Source organism: Hyla sarda, chromosome 1, assembly GCF_029499605.1.
Source record: "Hyla sarda isolate aHylSar1 chromosome 1, aHylSar1.hap1, whole genome shotgun sequence".
Classification (NCBI taxonomy): Eukaryota; Metazoa; Chordata; class Amphibia; order Anura; family Hylidae; genus Hyla; species Hyla sarda.
Window position 1 is genome coordinate 395959964 of NC_079189.1, and position 23051 is coordinate 395983014.

At 42.2% G+C, this 23051-nt stretch overlaps 1 protein-coding gene across 3 annotated transcripts in view; it reads left to right on the forward strand.

Annotated features, from left to right (window-relative positions):
* Positions 1 to 6371, forward strand: part of LOC130276735 (dehydrogenase/reductase SDR family member 4-like) — a 75832-nt gene extending 69461 nt beyond the window's left edge. For all 3 annotated transcript variants that reach the window (XM_056526538.1, XM_056526543.1, XM_056526554.1), the window contains exons 8-9: positions 2021 to 2076; positions 6085 to 6371. In XM_056526538.1, coding sequence (XP_056382513.1) covers positions 2021 to 2076; positions 6085 to 6199 — 171 coding nt within the window. In that variant the 3' untranslated portion in view covers positions 6200 to 6371. The remainder of the gene's footprint in view (positions 1 to 2020; positions 2077 to 6084) is intronic.
* Positions 6372 to 23051: the final 16680 nt, after the last annotated feature.

The window sequence follows — 23051 nt, forward strand, 5'->3', positions numbered from 1 at the left end:
TTACTTCTATTAAAAAATCTTAATCCTTTCAGTACTTATATGCTTCTGAAGTTAAGGTTGTTCTTTTCTGTCTAAGTGCTCTCTGATGACACGTGTCTTGGGAACCGCCCAGTTTAGAAGAGTTTTGCTATGGGGATTTGCTTCTAAACTGGGCAGTTCCTGAGACACGTGTCATCAGAGAGCACTTAGACAGAAAAGAAAACTTTAACTTCAGAAGCTCATAAGTACTGAAAGGATTAATATTGTTTAATAGAAGTAATTTACAAATCTGTTTAATTTTCTGGAGCCAGTTGATATATAGAAAAAAGTTTTTTCCTGGATAACCCCTTTAATTCAAACCCCCCTCCCCACTTCTGCCCCTGATTTCATTCAAATCCCTCCCCTTGCTTCTGCCCCTGATTTCATTCAAACACCCCCCCCTGCTTCTGCCCCTGCTTTCGTTCAAACCCCCTCCTTGCTTCTGCCCCTGCTTTCAAAAACCCCTGTGCCCCGCTTCTGTCCCTGCCCCTGCTTACATTCAGTCCCCTTCCCTTGTGCCATTTTTATCAAAAATCCCACTCCCCAAAGCCTCACCTGTGCACTGGACTGTGCGCTGTAAGGTACGCTGGATGCCAGGGAAGCATCGTCGCTGCAGTGACGTGGATGCATCCCCACCCGGCGCCCCGATGCAGGATCTGGTGGAAGGGTTCAGCGCATGATGCTGACGCTTCCGCCGGGAGGGAAATACAAAATAAATAAATAAATAAAAGTTTTCTCCTCCGGAGCTCGCGGCACCCCAGGCACTAACAAAATGGCACCCCGGTTGGGAATCACTGCTCTAGACACACAATATTTGCTAGACACACAATACCACTATATTGTTATTGAATAAAATCCACTATACATAGACCAATATTCTTGCAAGCAACCATTATACAGTGGTAAGTACCAGCTATATGTTTGGCTCTACAGACCAAATAAGTGATTACAGTGCAGTTACATTCAGTGACTCACAAGTAGCATCTTTTCTGATTGGAGTCGTTCACTTGTTCCTGTTCGTGTCTTCATGGCACTCTAAGCCGGATAGACTTCTCCTGGGCCTCTGCAGAATCTGCTGGACACACATTTTAGGCTCCTCGCTCCAGCACAATCCTCACCTCTATACTAACGCTGCATCTATACTGCACCACACAGTAATAATGACCTCATATAGTAATAGACCTCTAATAGGAATGGATTCACGACAGGGAAACCATTTGAACACACTAGTAAATCTTCTGGAGTATAGCTTGCCTGTGATTTGATAGGGGAAGGGCACATGACAGATTTGTTATGCATGAAATAAAGCTTCTACACCATACAAGCCACTGGACTGGAGATTCTGCATGACATGTAGTCTCTGCATAACATCCTGCTCTGTTAGAGGTTCTGCATCAGCTGGACACTTTGTAGTCCATTACATAATGTAAACTGATATTCACACTAGTGCATACGCCAATCATTACTTTCCCACTGAGCTATTATTGTGCTCCGCCCTGAAGGAATGAGGTTCTGCATCAGCATTTATTTGTGTAGGACACTATGCTATGTCTAATGAGATTGAGATCGTGCATCAGCTATTGACTATTCAGAACATACACTACTCCTTGCAGGAAGGTTTTTGCTTAAAGTGTGTCCGTCAGATCCCACATAAAAAATAAAAAAAATTATTATGTTACTCAGTACCTAATCCTGACCATGTACATCTATGTCTCTATCCCCTATATTTATTATAAAAAATGCCTCTATTCATTAGTTCACAGTGTTAGTCATCTCAGGGGAAGGGGGCGTGTCCCTCCCTTGTAGTGGTGGAAGGTGATTGGTGCGTCTGCTCATGCAGCCTTGTCCATGAGTCATCTCTTGTCTATGACTTATGGACAAGTCTGATGCTGATGCAGGACTGGTTAGTGTCCCAGTAGGTATGTGGATTTTCAGGGGACCTTTTTTTTTAACATTTTTTATTAAATATTCAAAAATGTCTTTCCTTTTTCTCTTGTTACAGTTATGGAAGGATGAATCAGTCTTGGATCAACTAAAAATCAAACTAGGCATTACCAGGTAAGGGCTGGGGTGAGGAAGTCTTTGATCTACAGTATTTACAGTAAATACAGAATTACTACAGATGCTGCGCCCATCTGCTTCTGTAAGACCCATTGGGTTTGTATGGAACAGCAGCATGAATGCTCCATCGCTACTCCATACAAATCCTCCGCAACATGGTTGTGCAAGTGAAGAAGAATAGGGGGTTCTAAGTCTTCAGCGATCAAGCATTTGTTGGTGGGAAAACTTCTGTAAAATGCTTACAATATTCACAACCTTACTACACTCAAGTATTCACAGCACACTGACTAGTTTTATCCACTGGGCAGTGATTGTATTTAACCCCTTAAGGACCAAGCCCATTTTAACCTTAAGGACCAGGCCAATTTTATTTTTGCGTTTTAGTTTTTTCCTCCTCGCCTTCTAAAATCCATAACTCCTTTATATTTCCATCTACAGACCCATATAAGGGCTTATTTTTTGCGTGACCAATTGTACTTTGTAAAGAAACCTCGAATTTTATCATAAAATGTACGGCGAACACAAAAACATTTTTTTTTAGGGAGGAAATTTAAATGAAAACCACAATTTTGCACATTTTGGAGCGTTTTGTTTTCACACTATACACTTTACGGTAAAAATGATATGTGTTCTTTATTCTGTCGGTCAATACGATTAAAATTATACCCATAGCTAGATACTTTTATATTTTTGTACTGCTTATAAAAAAATCTAAACTTTTTTGTACAAAATCAGTAATCTAAAATCGCCCTATTTTGACAACCTATAACTTTATTTTTCCATATATAGGGCTGTATGAGGGCTAATTTTTTGCGCCGTCATCTGTACTTTTTATTGATACCACATTTGCATATATAAAACTTTTAGATAATTTTTTATAATTTTTTTTAAATAAAATGTGACAAAAAAGCTGCATTTTTGGACTTTTTAAATTTTTTTTACGTTTACGCCATTCACCGTACGGGATAATTAACATTATATTGTGATAATACGGACATTTACGCACTCGGCGATACCAAATATGTTTATATTAAAAAAAATTACGCTTTTTGGGGGTAAAATGGGAAAAACTGATAATTTTCATTTTTATTGGGGGAAGGGATTTTTCACTTTTTTTTTACTTTTTATTTTTACATTTTTCAACCTTTTATTTTACACTTTTTATGTCCCCATAGGGGACTATCTATAGCAATCCTTTGATTGCTAATACTGTGCAGTGCTATGTATAGGACATAGCACTGCTCAGTATTATCGGTCATCTTCTGCTCTGGTCTGCTCGATCTCAGACCAGAGCAGAAGAACCCGGGAGACGGCCGGAGCAAGGTGAGGGGACCTCCGGCTGCCATGCTGGATGAAAGGATTGCTGCGGCAGCGTTGCGGGCGATCCGATCATCCATTCAAAGTGCCGCAGATACCGTGATCTGTATTGATCACGGTATCTGAGGGGTTAATGGCGATCGCGGATCTCTGCCATTACCAGCAGGTCCCCGGCTGCTACTAGCAGCCGGAACCTGCCGTGTATGACGCGAGCACCGTTCCGATGCTCGCGGTCATACACAGGACGTAAATGTACGTCCTGGTGCGGGAAGTTCCGCCAAACCAGGACGTACATTTACGTACGTGGTCGTTGAGGGGTTAATATATCTATCTGCATGAAAGGTGGGTGCAGTAGGGAGTCAATAAACTGTTGAGGAACCCCTTTTAGATTGATACATGTTGCCCCTACAAAAAGTGTATTGTGATATTATGGATTGTTGAGTTGTCCCTTTGTGCCTTTTATTGCAGGAATATTCTCTGATGTATACTGTACAGTTTAATGTTATGTATACTTCTTATGGTTAATGGTTGTGTCATATGTGCAGGTCATCTGTGGGGGTTTGGCATCTAGAGTAGTTTGCCATGCCATAAAGCCATTAGGTAGTTAGTGGGGCTAAGAAGGAGAGCTTGCTGTGTAATTGTGATTGGTAAAATACCATCCATTACATCAAAAGCACCTAAGTGGATCGGCTCATAGATTGAGCAGCGAAGGGCCTAAAGCAAGATCATCTGTCACTTCAACCCTACAACATCCTCTTAGTGCTGGGGCTAGTACTGGACTAAGACATTGGCCCAATTTTACAATTCCTGTTGTGCCAGAATTTTGGCTTCACATCCACCAAAATTACAGTGCACTGACTGGCTGACACATTTATTTTGTAGTTTGTGCCAAAAACAATAGTAAAATGCACCACAGTAGACATTTTTAATCGTTAGTTGTCATTTTTTTAAACATCAAAAGATGCATGGCTAAGAAATGTCTAATGTTTAAGACACACTAAGACAAGAAAATTTTTAAGACCCTTTTTTGCGGATGTAGTTTATGTGCTCATTTTCAGGCATGTGCAAAAAGAACCAAAAAAACTGACACTTGTGAAAAATTCTCCAAATTTATAAATGGGCAATTAAATGACCCCCTGTTAAAAAAAAATATATATATAAATAAATAAAAATAAAAAACTCAAGTGGTTGGGCTAAAATTGCACCAAACAGTTAAAATGTGCCAAAAAATTATTGGCCTTAAAGAGTACCCTTCACCAACTAAACTTTTAATATTTGTTCCTTATGTTATTATAAGACACTTTGCTATTTACTTGCTGTTAAAATTCTCAACCTTTACATTTTTTAATGTGATTGAAAAAACGTCCACTAGGTGGCTCTGTTCTGTTCCCTGCCACAAGTCAAGCAGTTCGTTTGGTCTCCACCCGGACTTGCAGAAGTCCAAACTCAGGAAGTGCCTGTAGGGCATGGCGAGGCACAGCTCTCGCAGGCTTCAGTGATGACACGCCTGCTGGGGAACGCCCACTTTCTCCTGCCGGGAGCTTAGACAATGTGAGCAAGGGGAAAGGTATGATACAGAGCTTTTTAAAACTCAGAAACATTTTTAAGGGCAGGAGGGGTGTTAGGAGTAGTTGGGGAATATAAACTGAGTTAGTTTAGAAAATATGGTTTGATGACATGTACTCTTTAACTATAACACCTAAAAGGTGGTGCATGCATATAATAGACAGTGTAAGATGGGCACGATTTTCAAATAACCTGAGTCACTGTCAAAATTAGGTGCAATCTTAGGCTGCCTAGTCTAAGAAACTCGTTTTGTGAAAACCTCCCAGAGTACAGAGACTTTGCTGTACAGAACCTGCAGGCCACCATTGTTATAGCCACAATTGTTATTCCAGAGTATGCCTCTGAACGAGAATCGCCCAAAATTTATAACATGTATATGTTTCCTGCATCCACAAGAGTGAAGTGCACCATCTGAATAAAGTGTTCTAAGTTTGCAAGTAAGGACTGTGTCTGTCAAGGTAATTGCAATATCATAACAGCCTGTCAGCATGACACCCCCGCAGCATTACCAATAGAGGTTGAAGGTCAACATCCCAATGTTTGGAAGCCCCCTAGAGATTAAACGGAATGCTTGTTAGTACACACAGTACACTCTACTTATTTTTGGGTGAATTTCACTTTGGTGGGGGCCCTCCGATTATCACAGGATAAGAGGATAACTATTTGAGATGGAAATACCCCTTTAATCACAAGGCTACAATATTTGAAACCCTCTTACATGGATTTATAATCATTTCACTAATTGTTAGAAATCTAATATATAATCTTAATATATAGGGTTGTCCAAGAACTTGTATTAGCCCTTCATTGTGCAAAGCCAGCTATTAGCAATGAAGGCTCATACAATGGGTATCTCCGACATAAGACTGAAGTCATGGTGAGTGATACGTTGTCATAATCCAGTTTACCCGCACTATAACCTTTAGTGTGCATAAACCGACCGCCAGTTTCCCTTTAAAAAATAGGAGCCATGTTAAATCCACTGGCACTTATGTTATTTATTTTTTCTTTTCTACATGCCTGATGCTGACACCACAAGCCATTCACACTACCCATACATATTTCTACGTCTGTGTGCAGTTTATGATCACGTAATGTACTCTTGTATTCTTTTTTCTTCAGAATTGGAGAACCTGAAGAATGTGCTGGGGCGGTGTCTTTCCTCTGCTCTCCTGATGCTTCATATATCACCGGGGAAACTGTAGTGGTTGCAGGAGGGGGGCACTCTCGTCTATGAACATCACATGTAAATCGTTTTTTCTTTGCGGACTTAGCGTGACGTTTAATATATTTCACAGGATGCCTTATTTCTGTTTAAGAAATAATTTGAATATATTATTGATGTAAAAATATACCATACTGTAGTAGCTAAAATGAGAATACAACCATGCTCAGTAAGGAGGTTACAAGACTGCAGTCATACGTCTACTCATGTCACATTGTGTTTATTGCTCTTTAGGGGCTGACAGGGGATGGGTGAAACCCTTTAGGAAATCAAATCTGTACCAAATTGTGTAAATTATTTTCAATTTATTATTATAGATTCATAATAAAAGTAATGAAACTAAAGATGAACGTGGCGCAGAAGTTTGTCTGGCTTTGGAAATACGTTGTCAAATATATTATTAGGTTAAAGTGAGTTATTTTATTCTCTTGCAGAGCAGTTACCAATAGCGTCTGCCAATTTGGAGGATCCAGCCTTGCATTGCAATGTCAGCACATTGATGTATTTGAAAACCATCTAAGGGCACTCTTATCATGTGCTATATGAAATTGCAGGCAGCATCTGGACTTGAGGCCTTATACAGGTGAAAGTTCAGTTGGCACCCAAAATTAGTGCTGAATCACAAGTATTAGTGGCAACAGCTAGACACTAGCGCTTGCCATTCACTGATAATTGTGGGTAAGTCCAGGTGTCACCTGCAAATAGGGAATGCACACAGCAACCGTGACTGGTACAACCACATGTAAGAGTGCCCGTAGGCTGGGTTTACACATAACATTTTGGTCACAATTTTTAGGCAAAACCAAGAATGGGTTCAAAATACAAATAAAAAGCTGCAAATATTTCCATTATAGTTCTCCAGTATGTCAGTACTACTCTAAGGCTACTTTCACACTGTGAAAATGGCTCCGTTACAAACGGACGTTAAAGGAAAACTGTCAGCTTGCTCCCCCTGCACTAACCAGTGGTACTAGCTGATAGTGCGGGGGACTCTGATCAGTTTGATGCTTACTGTGCCCGGTTCGGCCTGGCCGTTCTGACGATATCTTCGTTTTTCCCTATATGCTAATTAAGTGCTAATTGGCACAGGCAGGGTAACTGGCACTTTGATATCACCGCTGCCGGCCACAGCGCCGCCCATCTCATCAATATTCCTCCCCTCCGGCCCCCTCTCCCTCTTCATTACAGAGCGGGGAGTGGAGGGAGGGAAGGAATATTGATGAGCTGGGCGGCGGTGACGTCAGAGTGCCAGTTAACGCGCCTGTGCCAGTTAGCACTTCATTATCATATAGGGAAAAAACGAAGATACTGGCAGAACAGCCAAGTGGATCCAGGCCCAGCCAGTAAGCATCAAACTGATCAGCATCCCCTGCACCGCCAGTACCTTGCCTTTGACTGCCTGAGTTATAACTGACAAAGAAGATCCCATTCACTTGAATGGGATTTCTCTAACGTCTGTTATAACTCCCGTTATTGCGGCCGAAGCTAGCAGAAGAAAAAGACGTGACATGCACAAATTTTTCTCCTGCTATCTTCCTAACGGACGTCACCTACCGGGCACAAACGGTAGTGTGAAAGGAGCCTTAGTTTTTGCAAATTCTGATGAAAATACTGTGTGTGTGAACCCAGCTTAACCTCTTAAGGACTTAGGGCGTACCTGTACGCCCTAAGCCCGGTCCCGGTGTGAAAAACGGGGTCACGCAGTGACCCCGCATCACACTGAGTCGGTCCCGGCTGCTAAAGATAGCCGGGACCCTGGGCTAACAGCGTGCGGCACCGATCGTTGTGCCGCGCGCTGTTAACCCTTCAGACGCGGCGATCAAAATTGATCGCCGCGTCTGAAAACGAAAGTAAACGGTTCCCGGCAGCTCAGTCGGGCTGATCGGGACATCGCGATAAAATCGGCGATGTTCCGATGAGCTGGGAAGCAGGCGGAGGTCTCCTTACCTGACTCCGCGGCGTCCGATCGGGGATTGATTGCTCCAAGTCTGAGCTACAGGCTTGAGCAATCGAGCCCCTATCTGACTGATCCCTGCAAAGCTATGGCTTTACAGGGATCAGCATAGGAGATCAGTGTGTGCAGTGTTATAGGTCCCTATGGGAGCTATAACACTGCAAAAAAAAGTGGAAAAAAAAAAGTTAACAAAGGCCATTTAACCCCTTCCCTATTAAAAGTTTGAATCACCCCCCTTTTCCCATAAAAAAAAACTGTGTAAATAAAAATAAACATATGTGGTATCGCCGCATGCGAAAATGTCTGAACTCTAAAAATATATTGTTAACTAAATTGCACGGCCAATGGCGTGCGCGCAAAAAAATTCCAAAGTCCAAAATAGTGTATTTTTGGTCACTTTTTATATCATGAAAAAATGAATAAAAAGCGATCAAAAAGTCCAATCAATACAAAAATGGTACCGATAAAAACTTCAGAACACGGCGAAAAAAAATGAGTCATCATACCGGCCCGTACATGGAAAAATAAAGTTATAGGGGTTAGAAGATGAGAATTTTTAACATATACATTTTCCTGCATGTAGTTATGATTTTTTTCTGAAGTACGATGTCCCTTTAAAGGGGTTTTCCCAGTAAAAAAAAAAAATATATGTGTAAGGTGTAAAAAAGTACAGTGGTCCCTCAAGTTACAATATTAATTGGTTCCAGGACGACCATTGTATGTTGAAACCATTGTATGTTGAGACCATAACTCTATGGAAACCTGGTAATTTGTTCTGAAGCCACCAAAATGTCATCCACAAATAGGAAAAACTGAGGATTAAAGAAAAATAAGTAGATAACTAATATAGATAAAGCAAATCCTTACATATAAAAGTAATAAAGAGCTGCTGGGATCTGTAAATCACTGTCTATGTCAGTGTTTCCCAACATAGTTACATAGTTACATAGTTACATAGTTAGTATGGTTGAAAAAAGACATACGTCCATCAAGTCCAACCAGGGGATTGAAGGGAAGGATGTAAGGGGATAAGGGAAAGGGATGTAGTTTTATAATTCTGCATAAGCTTTAATGTTATTTTGTTCCAGGAATGTATCTAACCCTGTTTTAAAGCTGTTAATTGTTCCTGCTGTGACCAGTTCCTGAGGTAGACCGTTCCATAAATTCACAGTCCTCACGGTAAAGAAGGCGTGCCGCCCCTTTAGACTAAACCTTTTCTTCTCCAGACGGAGGGAGTGCCCCCTCGTCCTTTGGGGGGGTTTAACCAGGAACAGTTTTTCTCCATATTTTTTGTATGGGCCATTAATATACTTATATACGTTTATCATATCCCCCCTTAAACGTCTCTTCTCAAGACTAAACAATTGTAACTCCTTTAATCGCTCCTCATAGCTAAGATGTTCCATGCCCCATATTAGTTTGGTCGCGCGTCTCTGCACCCTTTCCAACTCTGCAGTGTCCCTTTTATGAACAGGCGACCAAAACTGAACAGCATATTCCAGGTGAGGCCGTACCAATGCTTTATAAAGGGGGAGTATTACGTCCCTGTCCCTTGAGTCCATGCCTCTTTTGATACATGACAATATCCTGCTGGCTTTGGAAGCAGCAGCCTGACATTGCATGCTATTCTGTAGTCTGTGATCTACAAGTACACCCAGATCCTTCTCTACCAGTGACTCTGCCAGTTTAATCCCCCCTAAGACATACGACGCATGCAGGTTATTAGTACCCAGATGCATAACTTTACATTTATCCACATTGAACCTCATTTGCCAAGTGGATGCCCAGACACTTAGTCTATCCAAGTCATCTTGTAACTTATGCACATCCTCTATAGACTGTACCGTGCTACAAAGCTTGGTGTCATCTGCAAAGATAGAAACAGAGCTGTTAATACCATCCTCTATATCATTGATAAATAAATTAAACAGCAGCGGGCCCAGTACTGAACCTTGGGGTACACCACTAATAACCGGGGACCAATCAGAGTACGAATCATTTACCACCACTCTCTGGGTACGATCCATGAGCCAGTGTTCAATCCAGTTACAAACTAAAGTTTCCAAGCCCAAGGACCTTAACTTACCTGTCAGACGTCTGTGAGGGACAGTATCAAACGCTTTGGCAAAATCCAGAAACACTATATCCACAGCCATTCCTCTGTCAAGGCTTCTACTCACCTCTTCATAAAAGCAAATTAGATTGGTTTGACAACTTCTATCCTTAGTAAACCCATGCTGGCTATCACTTATAATACTATTATCCCCTATGTATTCCTGTATGTAATCCCTTATAAGTCCTTCAAACAATTTACCCACAATGCACGTTAGACTTACCGGTCTATAATTGCCTGGCGAAGACCTAGAGCCCTTCTTGAAGATTGGTACCACATTAGCCTTGCGCCAGTCCCTTGGCACAATACCAGACACCAGAGAATCTCTAAATATCATGAACAAGGGTACAGATATTACTGGACTTACCTCTCTAAGAACTCTTGGGTGTAGTCCATCCGGCCCTGGAGATTTGCTTACATTTACTTTACTTAACTTACCTTGTACCATCTCTACATTAAGCCAGTTCAGTACATTATATGATGTGTTACCAGCACTGACCTGGCCAATGTCAGCTCCTTTTTCCATAGTATATACAGAACTAAAGAACCCATTCAGTAGCTCCGCCTTCTCTTGATCGCCCGTGACAACCTCCCCATTATCATTATTAAGGGGTCCTACATGCTCTGTCCTTGGTTTTTTTGTATTTATATATCTAAAAAAATATTTAGGATTAGTTTTGCTTTCTTCGGCCACCTGTCTCTCATTTTGAATTTTTGCTGTTTTTATTACATTTTTACAGATTTTATTAAGCTCCTTGTACTGTTTAAATGTTATAGCTGACCCATCAGATTTGTATTTTTTGAAGGCTATTTTTTTGTTGTTTATTGCTCTTTTAACCTCATTTGTCAGCCATGTAGGATTTAGTTTTAATCGTTTATATTTGTTCCCCTTTGGTATATATTTAGCTGTATAGTTATTTAGAGTTGATTTAAAGATGTCCCATTTACCTTCTGTATCAGTATTTGAGAACACCTCCCCCCAGTCTATGTCCTGTAGTGCAGCCCTCAGCCCAGGGAAATTTGCCTTTTTAAAGTTATATGTTTTTGCTTTCCCCGTCTGTCTTTGTTTTCTACATTTTAAGTCAAAAGTAACTATATTGTGGTCGCTATTACCAAGGTTTTCCCGCACAGTTACATTACCAACCAGCTCTGCGTTGTTGGAAATGATCAGATCCAACAAGGCATCACTTCTTGTTGGGTCCTCCACAAACTGGCCCATAAAATTATCCTGCAATAAATTTAGGAATTTTCTCCCCTTTGTAGTTTTAGCCAACCCCCGGCCCCAATCTATATCTGGATAGTTAAAATCTCCCATTATTACCACTGTACCTGCCCGGGCGGCCCTCTCTATTTGTTTATACAGCCGACCTTCTATCTCTTCAGTGATATTAGGGGGTCTGTAGATTACACCAAATATTATTTTTTCAGTATTTCCCTCCTTTTGTAATTCTACCCACAATGATTCCACATCCTCAGAATCATCACACACTATGGCATCGTTCACATTGACTTTCATACCACTTCTTACATACAGACAGACTCCACCACCTTTTCTGTTCATTCTATCCTTGCGAAACAATGTAAACCCCTGCAGATTGACAGCCCAGTCATGCGAGGAGTCCAGCCATGTCTCAGTGACCCCAACTATATCAATATGTTCCTCCAGTATCAAGGCCTCAAGCTCCCCCATTTTATTTGCTAGGCTTCTGGCATTTGTGAACATACACTTTACATTTCCATTAAGTTTTACACATGTAGTTTCACTAATGGGATTTTCAGAGTTATTGGGGTTAATGTCATTTTTTGAGTTATAAGGGCTAATTGTACTATTTAAGTTATTGGGGCTAATGGGATTTTTTGCGTTATTGCGTCTAACGTTGTTATTTAAGTTATTGGGGCTAACGTTATTTTTTGAGTTAATGGGGCTTATTGTAGTTATTGAGTTATTGGGGCTAATGGAATTTTTTGAATTATTGGGATTACAATTTTTCGGGCTACATTTATTTTTACAGCTGGTTTGTAACGCATGAATCTCCTTATCCACTGCTCTTAACCTCCCCCCACAGGACTCCTCTCCACCCGCCATTATGTCCTGACCCCTCTCTAACCTATCCATCCCACTGTCTGCTTTCTTTGCTTTATTATCCTCCCCCCACTCACCTAGTTTAAATACTCAGCCACCCCTTCCAGGATTCTCTCCCCCAGCACAGCAGACCCCCTTCCATTCAGGTGCAAATTATCCGTAGAATAGAGTTTGTACCCTAATGAAAAGTCAGCCCAGTGCTCTAAAAACCCAAACCCTTCCCCCTCACACCACGACTTAAGCCATGCATTTAACTCCCTAAGCTCCCGCTGTCTTTCCTGCGATGCGCATGGCACAGGAAGTATTCCAGAGAACACAACCTTAGAGGTCCTTCCCTTCAGCTTGGCACCTAGTTCCTTGTAATTATTCTTCAAGGACCTCCACCTACCATGTATTCTGTCGTTGGTTCCCACATGGACCACGACAGCTGGGTCATCCCCAGCCCCCCCTAGTAATTTGTCCACCCTTTCCACCACATGCCGAACCCTGGCACCAGGGAGACAGCAAACCATTCGGTTGAGGTGGTCTTGGCGACAAATTATTCTATCCGTCTTCCTGATTATAGAATCCCCTACCACAACTAACTGTCTTGGCCTACCTGCGTTACCATCCCCCACACTACTAGTTGAGCTGTTCCCCCGGCTGTTAGGGAGAACAGTATCCACTAGGGTTGCCATCTCTGACACTGAGGCCCTCGCATCATCGCCCAACTTGGCAATTTTACGGGAGTACCCAACCAGGGTGCCTCCACAGCTGTTGCAAAACTACAACTCCCAGCATGCCTGGACAGCCGAAGGCTGTCCGGGCATGCTGGGAGTTATAGTTTTGAAACAGCTGGAGGCACTCTCTTTGGGAAACACTGGTCTATGTACAGGATAGAAGCTTCTTCAGGGTCTTATACAGTACATGCAATGTCCTAAAAAAAAAAAAAAAGTAAAATGAAGCCGCCCTCACCTGATGTCCAAAGGAGCAGCTAACCCTGGCACAGGTAAAGAGTACAGAACATGTAATACCTCCATGTACTGTAGGGGGCGCTACCAGACACCAGTCAGTGCATACACTTCAGTAATACAGGTAAAGAGTACAGAACATGTAATACCTCCATGTACTGTAGGGGGCACTACCAGACACCAGTCAGTGCATACACTTCAGCAATACAGGTAAAGAGTACAGAACATGTAATACCTCCCTGTACTGTAGGGGGTGCTACCAGACACCAGTCAGTGCATACACTTCAGTAATACAGGTAAAGAGTACAGAACATGTAATACCTCCCTGTACTGTAGGGGGCGCTACCAGACACCAGTCAGTGCATGCATTTCAGGAATACAGGGGTTTTACCAGTGAAATGCCCATTCTGATTGGTCGGTTCTTAAAACCATTGACACATTTCGTAGATTCCATAGCATTGTATGTTGAGTCTGGTTTCAAGTTACAATGGTCCAGAAAAGACCATTGTATGTTGAAACTATTGTATGTTGAGGCCATTGTAAGTTGAGGGATCACTGTATAATAAAGCTACAGCATACTGCACAAATCATTTCAGCTTTGCTCTATCCCTAGTAGCTGTGACATCACATCAACTTCAGTGCTCCTATACCTGCTTCCCCCTTCCCTCCTGTCTACTCACAATAAGAACATTGATGTAAAGAGGGGGAGCTGAAATTACTGCTTATTAGTTTTTGAGAGAGCCGGAACCTTTCTAAGATAAGACAGCTGTGAGGCTGTTTTGACTGAAACTACTGGAAATGAAAAAGCTTCCTGTTATCTTAAAATTTGATGAACAGGAATATGAGCTTCCCCTCTTCATATCAATGGTCTCACCCTTTCGTCGATACTTGCATCATTTCTTGGTGAAAAATACCAAGATTTCATGAAAATGTAGAAAATTTAGCATTTTTCTAACTTTGAAACTCTGCTTGTATGCAAAATGGATATGTCAAATAAATTATATATATTTTTTTTAAATTAGGCTGAGAACCAAGTAGATCAAAATACAAATTGGATGTGCGGCTATGTTTCTCTATTTGTGTTGTACATTTGTAGTCTCTCCCTTCTTCCATGGCCAGCACGCCACTTCACCCATTCGGCCCAGGTGTTTTTAATTAGCAGGAGACTGCATAAGAGTTTCCTTCTTACATTTTCCCAGCCCCCTGGCAGGGAGCACATGGTAAGTGTTCACACTGGTGTGGTTCTCTGTGGTGGCCATTGTTTCTGTGATGCTTTGTCTGTGGGGTGATGCGGCCCAAGGCCGGGGGCTTGGTCGGGCAGCAGTGGGGCTGCCCGGCCACTGGGTCGTTCCCCCTGTGGGCTTGGTGTCTTGGAGGCAGTGGTCGCCGCCCGATGCTACGCCAGTGTTAGGTTAGGGACCCACTCTGACTAGTTGGCCTTGACGTGGCGAGTGGGCTTGTACTTTTTGACCAAGATGTATACTAACAATCTGTTAGTTTTTTTAATTATGCTGAGAAGCAAGTAGATCTAAATACAAATGGTGGATGTGCGGCTATTAGAGATGAGCGAACTTACAGTAAATTCGATTCGTCACAAACTTCTCGGCGCGGTAATTGATGACTTATTCTGCATAAATTAGTTCAGCTTTTAGGTGCTCCGGAGGGCTGGAAAAGATGGATACAGTCCCACGAAAGATTCTCCTAGGATAGTATCCACCTTTTCCAGCCCACGGGAGCACCTAAAAGCTGAAATAATTGATGCAGGATAAGTCATCAATTACTGAATCGAATCGAATCGAATTTACTGTAAGTTCGCTCATCTCTAGTGGCTATGTTTCTCTACTTGTGTTATACAAATAAATTATATATTCATTCACATATACAATATGTCTACTTTATGTTGGCATCATAAAGTTGAAATGTTTTTACTTTTTGAAGACATTAGAGGGCTTCAAAATCTAACAGCAATTTTCAAAATTTTCTCAAAAAATTTCTAAATCTTAATTTTTCAGGGGCCAGTTCAGTTTGAAGTGGATTTGAGGGGCCTTTCTGTGAGAAATCCCCCCATAAATGACCCCATTATAGAAACTGAACTCCTCAAATATTCAAAATTACATTCAGAAAGTTTGTTAACCCTTTAGGTGTTTCACAGAAATAGCAGCAAAGTGGAAGAGAAAACTCAAAATCTACATTTTTTGCAGTAACATGATCTTGTAGCCCCATTTTTTTCCCATTTTTTCAAGGGGTATAAGCAGAAAAAGCCCCCCAAAATTTGTAACCAAATTTCTCTTGAGTATGGAAATGTCTCATATGTGGATGTAAATCGCTCTGCGCGTGCACTACAGGGCTCAGAAGGGAAGGAGCAACTTTGGGATTTTTATGACAGAATTTTGCTGAAATGGTTTTTGATGGTTTTTGGGGGGCATGTCACAATTAGGAAGTCCCCCTGGTGCCAGCACAGCAAAAAAAAAAAAAAAAAACACATGGCATACTATTTGGGAAACTACACCTCTCAAGGAATGTACCAAGGGGTACAGTGAGCCATAACGCCCCACAGGTGTTTGATGAATTTTCATTGAAGTTGGAAAGGAAAATAAAAAATGTGATTTTTTTTCACTAAAATGCTGGTGTTACTCCAAATTTTTCATTTTCACAAGGGGTAAGGGTGCATGCACACTACGTTTCTTGAGATACGGGACCGTATATGGCTGGGGAGAGGGGGGCGGAGAGTCGTGGGCGGGGCAACCGCATGCTGCCGTATGCGGTCCCGTATCTAATGTATTTCAATGAGCGACCGGAGTGAAACACTGCCTCCGGTTGGCTCCGTTTTGCCCCGTATACGGTTTCCCGACCAGACCTAAAAGCGCTGTTGACTAAGTTTTTGCCTCCATCTCCACTGCATACTGCCACGGGGTGTCTGGGTCCTCTGTCTCGCCTCCCTCGTAATAACCCTCCAGCTCCTCTGGCTGCTCCTGCTCCTCCTCTCCTGTCCAATGACCAGAAACACCGGCCATCTCATCCACCGCAAACTGTGCTCCGCTCTGCCCCTCATCATCCTCCTCCAGTTCCTCCCCCACAGACCTCATGTAGCCTTCTGATGTAGGCGCAACATCTCCATTGCCGTGACCAGCCATGTTTTCAATCAATTTTTGGAGTAAATGTAGGAGTGGAATTACGTCGTTCATGGCGTAATTCGAGCGACTAACAAAAAATGTGGCTTCCTCAAAGGGCCTCAGCAAATGGCAGGTGTCACGTATGAGCTGCCACTCGTTCACATTGAAGTTACACAGGGGAGTACTCCTATCTGCTTGTATCATCAAAAAAATCTGTGATGGCTTTTCTTTGTTCGTATAGTCTGTCCAACATATGGAGGGTGGAATTCCAACGCGTGGCAACGTCACAAATGAGACTATGTTGTGGGATACCATTCTGACGCTGCAGCTCAAGCAAAGTGTGCTTGGCGGTGTACGAGTGGCTGAAGTGCATGCACAGTTGCCATTGTCAGGACGTCTTGCAAATGGGGTGAAGACTTGATGAACTTCTTGACAACCAGATTCAACACTTGTGCCATGCAGGGCGAATGGTTCACACTTCCTTGTCGCAGCGCGGCCACAATGTTCTTCACCATGGTTCCCATTTCCAGATTTCGTGGAGTAAGCCATACTCGGATTTCTTCCCTAATGAACTTCAGCAGTTCCTCCCCTGTGAGACTCCGTTCGCCAAAGCAAACCATGTGAAGGACGGCTTGACACCGCTGTGACCTACACACGTGGTACGATGAAGGGCCACGGAGATTTGGATGTGCAGTGGAGACCGAGGACACGGGGGAGGAGGAGGCGCACACTGTAAAAGGACCAACTGCCTGGGAGCGAGAGCGTGGAGGAGGAAGCGGTGTGATCTGTCCAAGTTGCTGCTGTGGCTGTGCAGGAACAACATTTACCCAGTGGGCCGTAAAAGACAAGTATTGTCCCTGCCCGTAGTTACAGCTCCACACGTCGGCGCTGCCGTGCACTTTTGAACACACCGACAGGCTCAAGGACTGGCTCACCTTCTCTTGTACAAACTTATGCAGGGCTGGTACTGCCTTCTTCGCAAAGAAATGACGGCTTGGGACTCTCCACCTCGGCTCGGCACAAACCATCAATTCCCTGAAAGCTGCAGAGTCCACCAGTTGGAAAGGGAGGGACTGCAAAACCAGCAACTTAGACAGGAGCACATTCAACTTTTGCGCCGTTGGATGAGTGAGCGCATACTGTTGTCTCTTGGACATGGCTTCGCCGATCGATTGTTGGCGGAATGGCTGACTACGAGCGGAGGAAGCAGGAGAGCAAGAAGGATGGTTTGACACAATGCTCCCTTCGGCTGAGGGGGTGGAGCCTTGGCTGGATGACGGAGGGAGCGGATGGCCACTGGGTGATGCGGCAGGCTGGACCACTACCTCGGAGCCACGGTTATCCCAGGCCGCTTTATGGTGGCGAATCATGTGTTGACGCAGGGCCGTGGTGCCGAGATTGGGACCCTGGCAACGCTTCACCTTCTGCCGACAGATTTTGCTTGCCGCGAAGCAGGTGGTCTTCCCCTGGAAGTTTGGCTCCTGAATTTCCACTACTGCCACCACCACGCTGATTGCCAACCGTGCTACCGCCTTGCTGCCTCATAGACAAAGAGCAAATCTCTTCTCCTGATGATGATAAAGCCCCGGCTTCTGCACCCGGCTCCCAATTGCGATCGGCTTCATCATCATCAAAAGATGTTTGCACGTCACTGATGTCCTCCTCGTGTTCCACAACAATGTCTGCCTCAGGACCCTGAGCAATTGAAACACCGCCTCCCACGTCACTCTCCGCATCACTACTTGGCCGCCATGCGGAGCAAGGGACTTATGTCTCCACACATTCTTGGCTGCCAATTAGCTGCTGACTGTCCTCTATTACATCGTCCTCGCTAAATAGTGGAGCTGAACCCAAAGCATGAGATACTTCTTTGAAACTTTCTTCTATTCCTGTGAAACACCTAAAGGGTTAACAAACTTTCTGAATGTCATTTTGAATACAATGAGGGGTGCAGTATTCATGATTGGGTCCATTATGGGGAATTTCTAACATAAAGACCCTCAAATTCACTTGCTGCTAAACCTTGAAGCCCTCTGATGTCTTCAAAAAGTAAAAACATGTCTACTTTGTGATACCAACATAAAGTAGACATATTGTTTATGTGAATCAATATATAATTTATTTGGTATGTCTATTTTCCTTACAAGCAGAGAGTTTCAAAGTTATAAAATTGCAAAATGTTAAAATTTTTCATGAAATTTTGGAATTTTTCACCAAGAAATGATGCAAGTATCTAAAAAAATTTACCACTATCATAAAGTAGAATATGTCACGAAAAAACAATCTCGGAATCAAATTCATAAGTGAAAGCATCCCAGAGTTATTAATGCTTAAAGTGACAGTGGTCAGATGTGCAAAAAATGCTCTGGTCCTTAGGGTCAAAATGGGCTCGGTCCCCAAGGGGTTAAAGGGGTAGTCGGGTGGAACTTTTATTTTTTTTTAAATCAACTGGTGCCAGAAAGATAAACAGATTTGTAAATTACTTCTATTAAAAAATCTTTACCCTTCCAGTACTTATTGCAGCTGTATTCTACGGAGGAAATTATTTTCTTCTTCAATTTATTTTTTGTCTTGTCCACAGTGCTCTCTGCTGACACCTGATGCCCGTGTCAGGATCTGTCCAGAGCAGGAGAAAATCCCCACAGCAAACCTATGCTGCTCTGGATAGTTCCTGACATGGACAGAGGTGTCAGTAGAGAGCACTGTGGACAAGACAAAAAAGAAATAAAAAAATAATAGAATTTCCTCTGTAGCATACAGAGTACTGAAAGGATTAAGATTTTTAGAAGTAAATTACAAATCTGTTTAAATTTCTGGCACCAGTTCATTTAGAAAAAAAAAGTTTTCCACCGGAGTACCGCTTTAAGGACCAGGCCAATTTTATTTTTGCGTTTTTAGTTTTTTCCTCCTCCCCTTCTAAAATCCATAACTCTTTTATTTTTCCATTCACAGACTCATACGAGGGCTTGTTTTTTTGTGTAACCAATTGTACTTTGTAATGACAAAAAAAAATTGTGTAAAGAAATGTAATGGACTAATAGGTTAAGCTCTCTGGGAGAACATGTGACAACAAATCATGTGACTGCATAACATAACATGTGACAGACTTACAGGTCCTTGAGACAACCTCTCACAGGCTCTATCTATACATTAGGATCCTGTCTATATATTAACCCCTTAAGGACTCAGCCCATTTTGGCCTTAAGGACTCAGACAATTACATTTTTACGTTTTCATTTTTTCCTCCTCGCCTTCTAAAAATCATAACTCTTTTATATTTTCATCCACAGACTAGTATGAGGGCTTGTTTTTTGCGCGACCAGTTGTCCTTTGTAATGACATCACTCATTATATCATAAAATGTATGGCGCAACCAAAAAACACTATTTTTGTGGGGAAATTAAAACGAAAAACGCAATTTTGCTAATTTTGGAAGGTTTTGTTTTCACGCCGTACAATTTATGGTAAAAATGACATGTGTTCTTTATTCTGAGGGTCAATATGATTAAAATGATACCCATTATTATATACTTTTATATTATTGTTGCGCTTAAAAAAAATCACAAACTTTTTAACCAAATTAGTACGTTTATAATACCTTTATTTTGATGACCTCTAACTTTTTTATTTTTCCGTATAAGTGGCGGTATGGGGGCTCATTTTTTGCGCCATGATCTGTACTTTTTTTTGATACCACATTTGCATATAAAAAACTTTTAATACATTTTTTATAATTTTTTTTTTAATAAAATGTTTTAAAAAAGTAGAAATTTGGGACTTTTTAAATTTTTTTTCGTTCACGCCGTTCACTGTACGGGATCATTAACATTTTATTTTAATAGTTCGGACATTTACGCACGCGTCGATACCAAATATGTCTATAAAAAATGTTTTTTACGCTTTTTGGGGGTAAAATAGGAAAAAACGGACGTTTTACTTTTTTATTGGGGGAGGGGATTTTTCACTTTTTTTTTACTTTTACATTTTTTTACATTTTTTTTTACACTTGAATAGTCCCCATAGGGGACTATTCATAGCAATACCATTATTGCTAATACTGATCTGTTCTATGTATAGGACATAGAACAGATCAGTATTATCGGTCATCTCCTGCTCTGGTCTGCTCGATCACAGACCAGAGCAGGAGACGCCGGGAGCCGCACGGAGGAAGGTGAGGGGACCTCCGTGCGGTGTTATGAATGATCGGATCCCCGCAGCAGCGCTGCGGGCGATCCGATCGTTCATTTAAATCGCGAACTGCCGCAGATGCCGGGATCTGTATTGATCCCGGCACCTGAGGGGTTAATGGCGGACGCCCGCGAGATCGCGGGCGTCGACCATTGCCGGTGGGTCCCTGGCTGCGATCAGCAGCCGGGATCAGCCGCGCATGACACGGGCATCGCTCCGATGCCCGCGGTTATGCACAGGACGTAAATGTACGTCCTGGTGCGTTAAGTACCACCTCACCAGGACGTACATTTACGTCCTGCGTCCTTAAGGGGTTAAAGCAGTATACACAACATTCTGGAAACAACAGGGGGAGACCGTGCAGGGGAGCCCCCCAGGTCACTGAGGGTCTCTACCTGACTGGGCCTAAACCATGTTCTGTACTGGGACATTAAAATACCACTTCCGTATATGTGACATTGTGACCGCTTTTTATTAACTTTTTTGCAATGTGATGTAACCAAAAAGCAGAAATTTTGGACTTTTCTTTTACGTTTATGCCGTTTACCGTACAGGATCATTAACATTATATTTTTATAGTACGGACAATTATGCACGTGGCTATACCAAATATCTTTATTATTTATTCAGCATTTTTTACACTTTTTTGATTAAAATGGGGAAAAGGGGTGATTTAAATCTTTATTGGGGGAGGGGCTCTTTCAAATTTTTTCAAAAATAGCACTGATCAGTATTATTGCCGATCTTCTGCTTTGGTCTGCAGGAAGGCCAATCAGAGAAGAAGACCCAGGGAGAGCGGTGGAGGCAGGTGAGGGGACCCCCGTCCGCCATCTTGGCTGATCTGATCCCCGAAACAGTGTCGCGTGGATCAGATGAGCCAGTAACCCCGCGTCATATCACGGCGGGCCTGGTGTCATAGTGAAGCCGGGACCCGCCTCTAATAGCGCGCAACGCCGATAGCGGCGCCACGTGCTATTAACCCTTTAGCCGCGCGCTCAGAGCTGAGCCGCGTGGCTAAAAGCGAAAGTGAAAGTTGCCGGCTAGCTCAGTCGGGCTATTCGGGATAGCCGCGGCTAATCGCGGCATCCCGAACAGCTGACAGGACAGCGGGAGGGCCCCTACCTGCCACCTCGCTGTCCGATCGCCAAATGACTGCTCAGTGCCTGAGATCCAGGCATGAGCAGTCATGCGGCAGAATCGTTGATCACTGGTTTCTTATGAGAAACCAGTGATCTGTGTAAGAGATCAGTGTGTGCAGTGTTATAGGTCCCTATGGGAGCTATAACACTGCAAAATAAAGTGAAAAAAAAGTGAATAAAGATCATTTAACTCCTCCCCTATTAAAAGTTTGAATCACCCCCCTTTTCCAATAAAAAAAAAAGCACAGTGTAAATAAAAATAAACATATATGGTATCACCGCGTGCGGAAATGTCCGAATTATAAAAATATATCACTAATTAAACCGCTCGGTCAATGGCGTGCGCGCAAAAAAATTCCAAAGTCCAAAACAGTGCATTTTTGGTCACTTTTTATATAATTTAAAAATGAATAAAAAGCGATCAATAAGTTCTATCAATGTAAAAATGGTACCGTTAAAAACTTCAGATGACGGCGCAAAAAATGAGCCCTCATACCGCCCCATACACGGAAAAAAAAAAGTTATAGGGGTCAGAAGATGACAATTTTAAACGTATTAATTTTCCTGCAGTAGTTATGATTTTTTCCAGAAGTCCGACAAAATCAAACCTATATAAGTAGGGTATCATTTTAATCGTATGGACCTACAGAATAAAGATAAGGTGTCATTTTTACCGAAAAATGTACTACGTAGAAACGGAAGCCCCCAAAAGTTACAAAACTGCGTTTTTTTTTCAATTTTGTCGCACAATGATTTTTTTTCCGTTTCACCGTAGATTTTTGGGCAAAATGACTGATGTCATTACAAAGTAGAATTGGTGGCGCAAAAAATAAGCCAGCATATGGTTTTTTAGGTGCAAAATTGAAAGAGTTATGATTTTTTAAAGGCAAGGAGCAAAAAACGAAAATGTAAAAACGGAAACCCTCCCGGTCCTTAACCCCTTAAGGACCCAGCCATTTTACACCTCAGGACCCGGCCATTTTTTGCAATTCTGACCACTGTCACTTTAAACATTAATAACTCTGGAATGCTTTTAGTTATCATTCTGATTCCGAGATTGTTTTTTCGTGACATATTCTACTTTAACATAGTGGTAAAATTTTGTGGTAACTTGCATCCTTTCTTGGTGAAAAATCCCAACATTTTATGAAAAATTTGAAAATTTTGCATTTTTTTAACTTTGAAGCTCTCTGCTTGTAAGGAAAATGGATATTCCAAATAATTTTTTTTTTTATTCACATATACAATATGTCTATTTTATGTTTGCATCATAAAATTTACGTGTTTTTACTTTTGGAAGTCACCAGAGGGCTTCAAAGTTCAG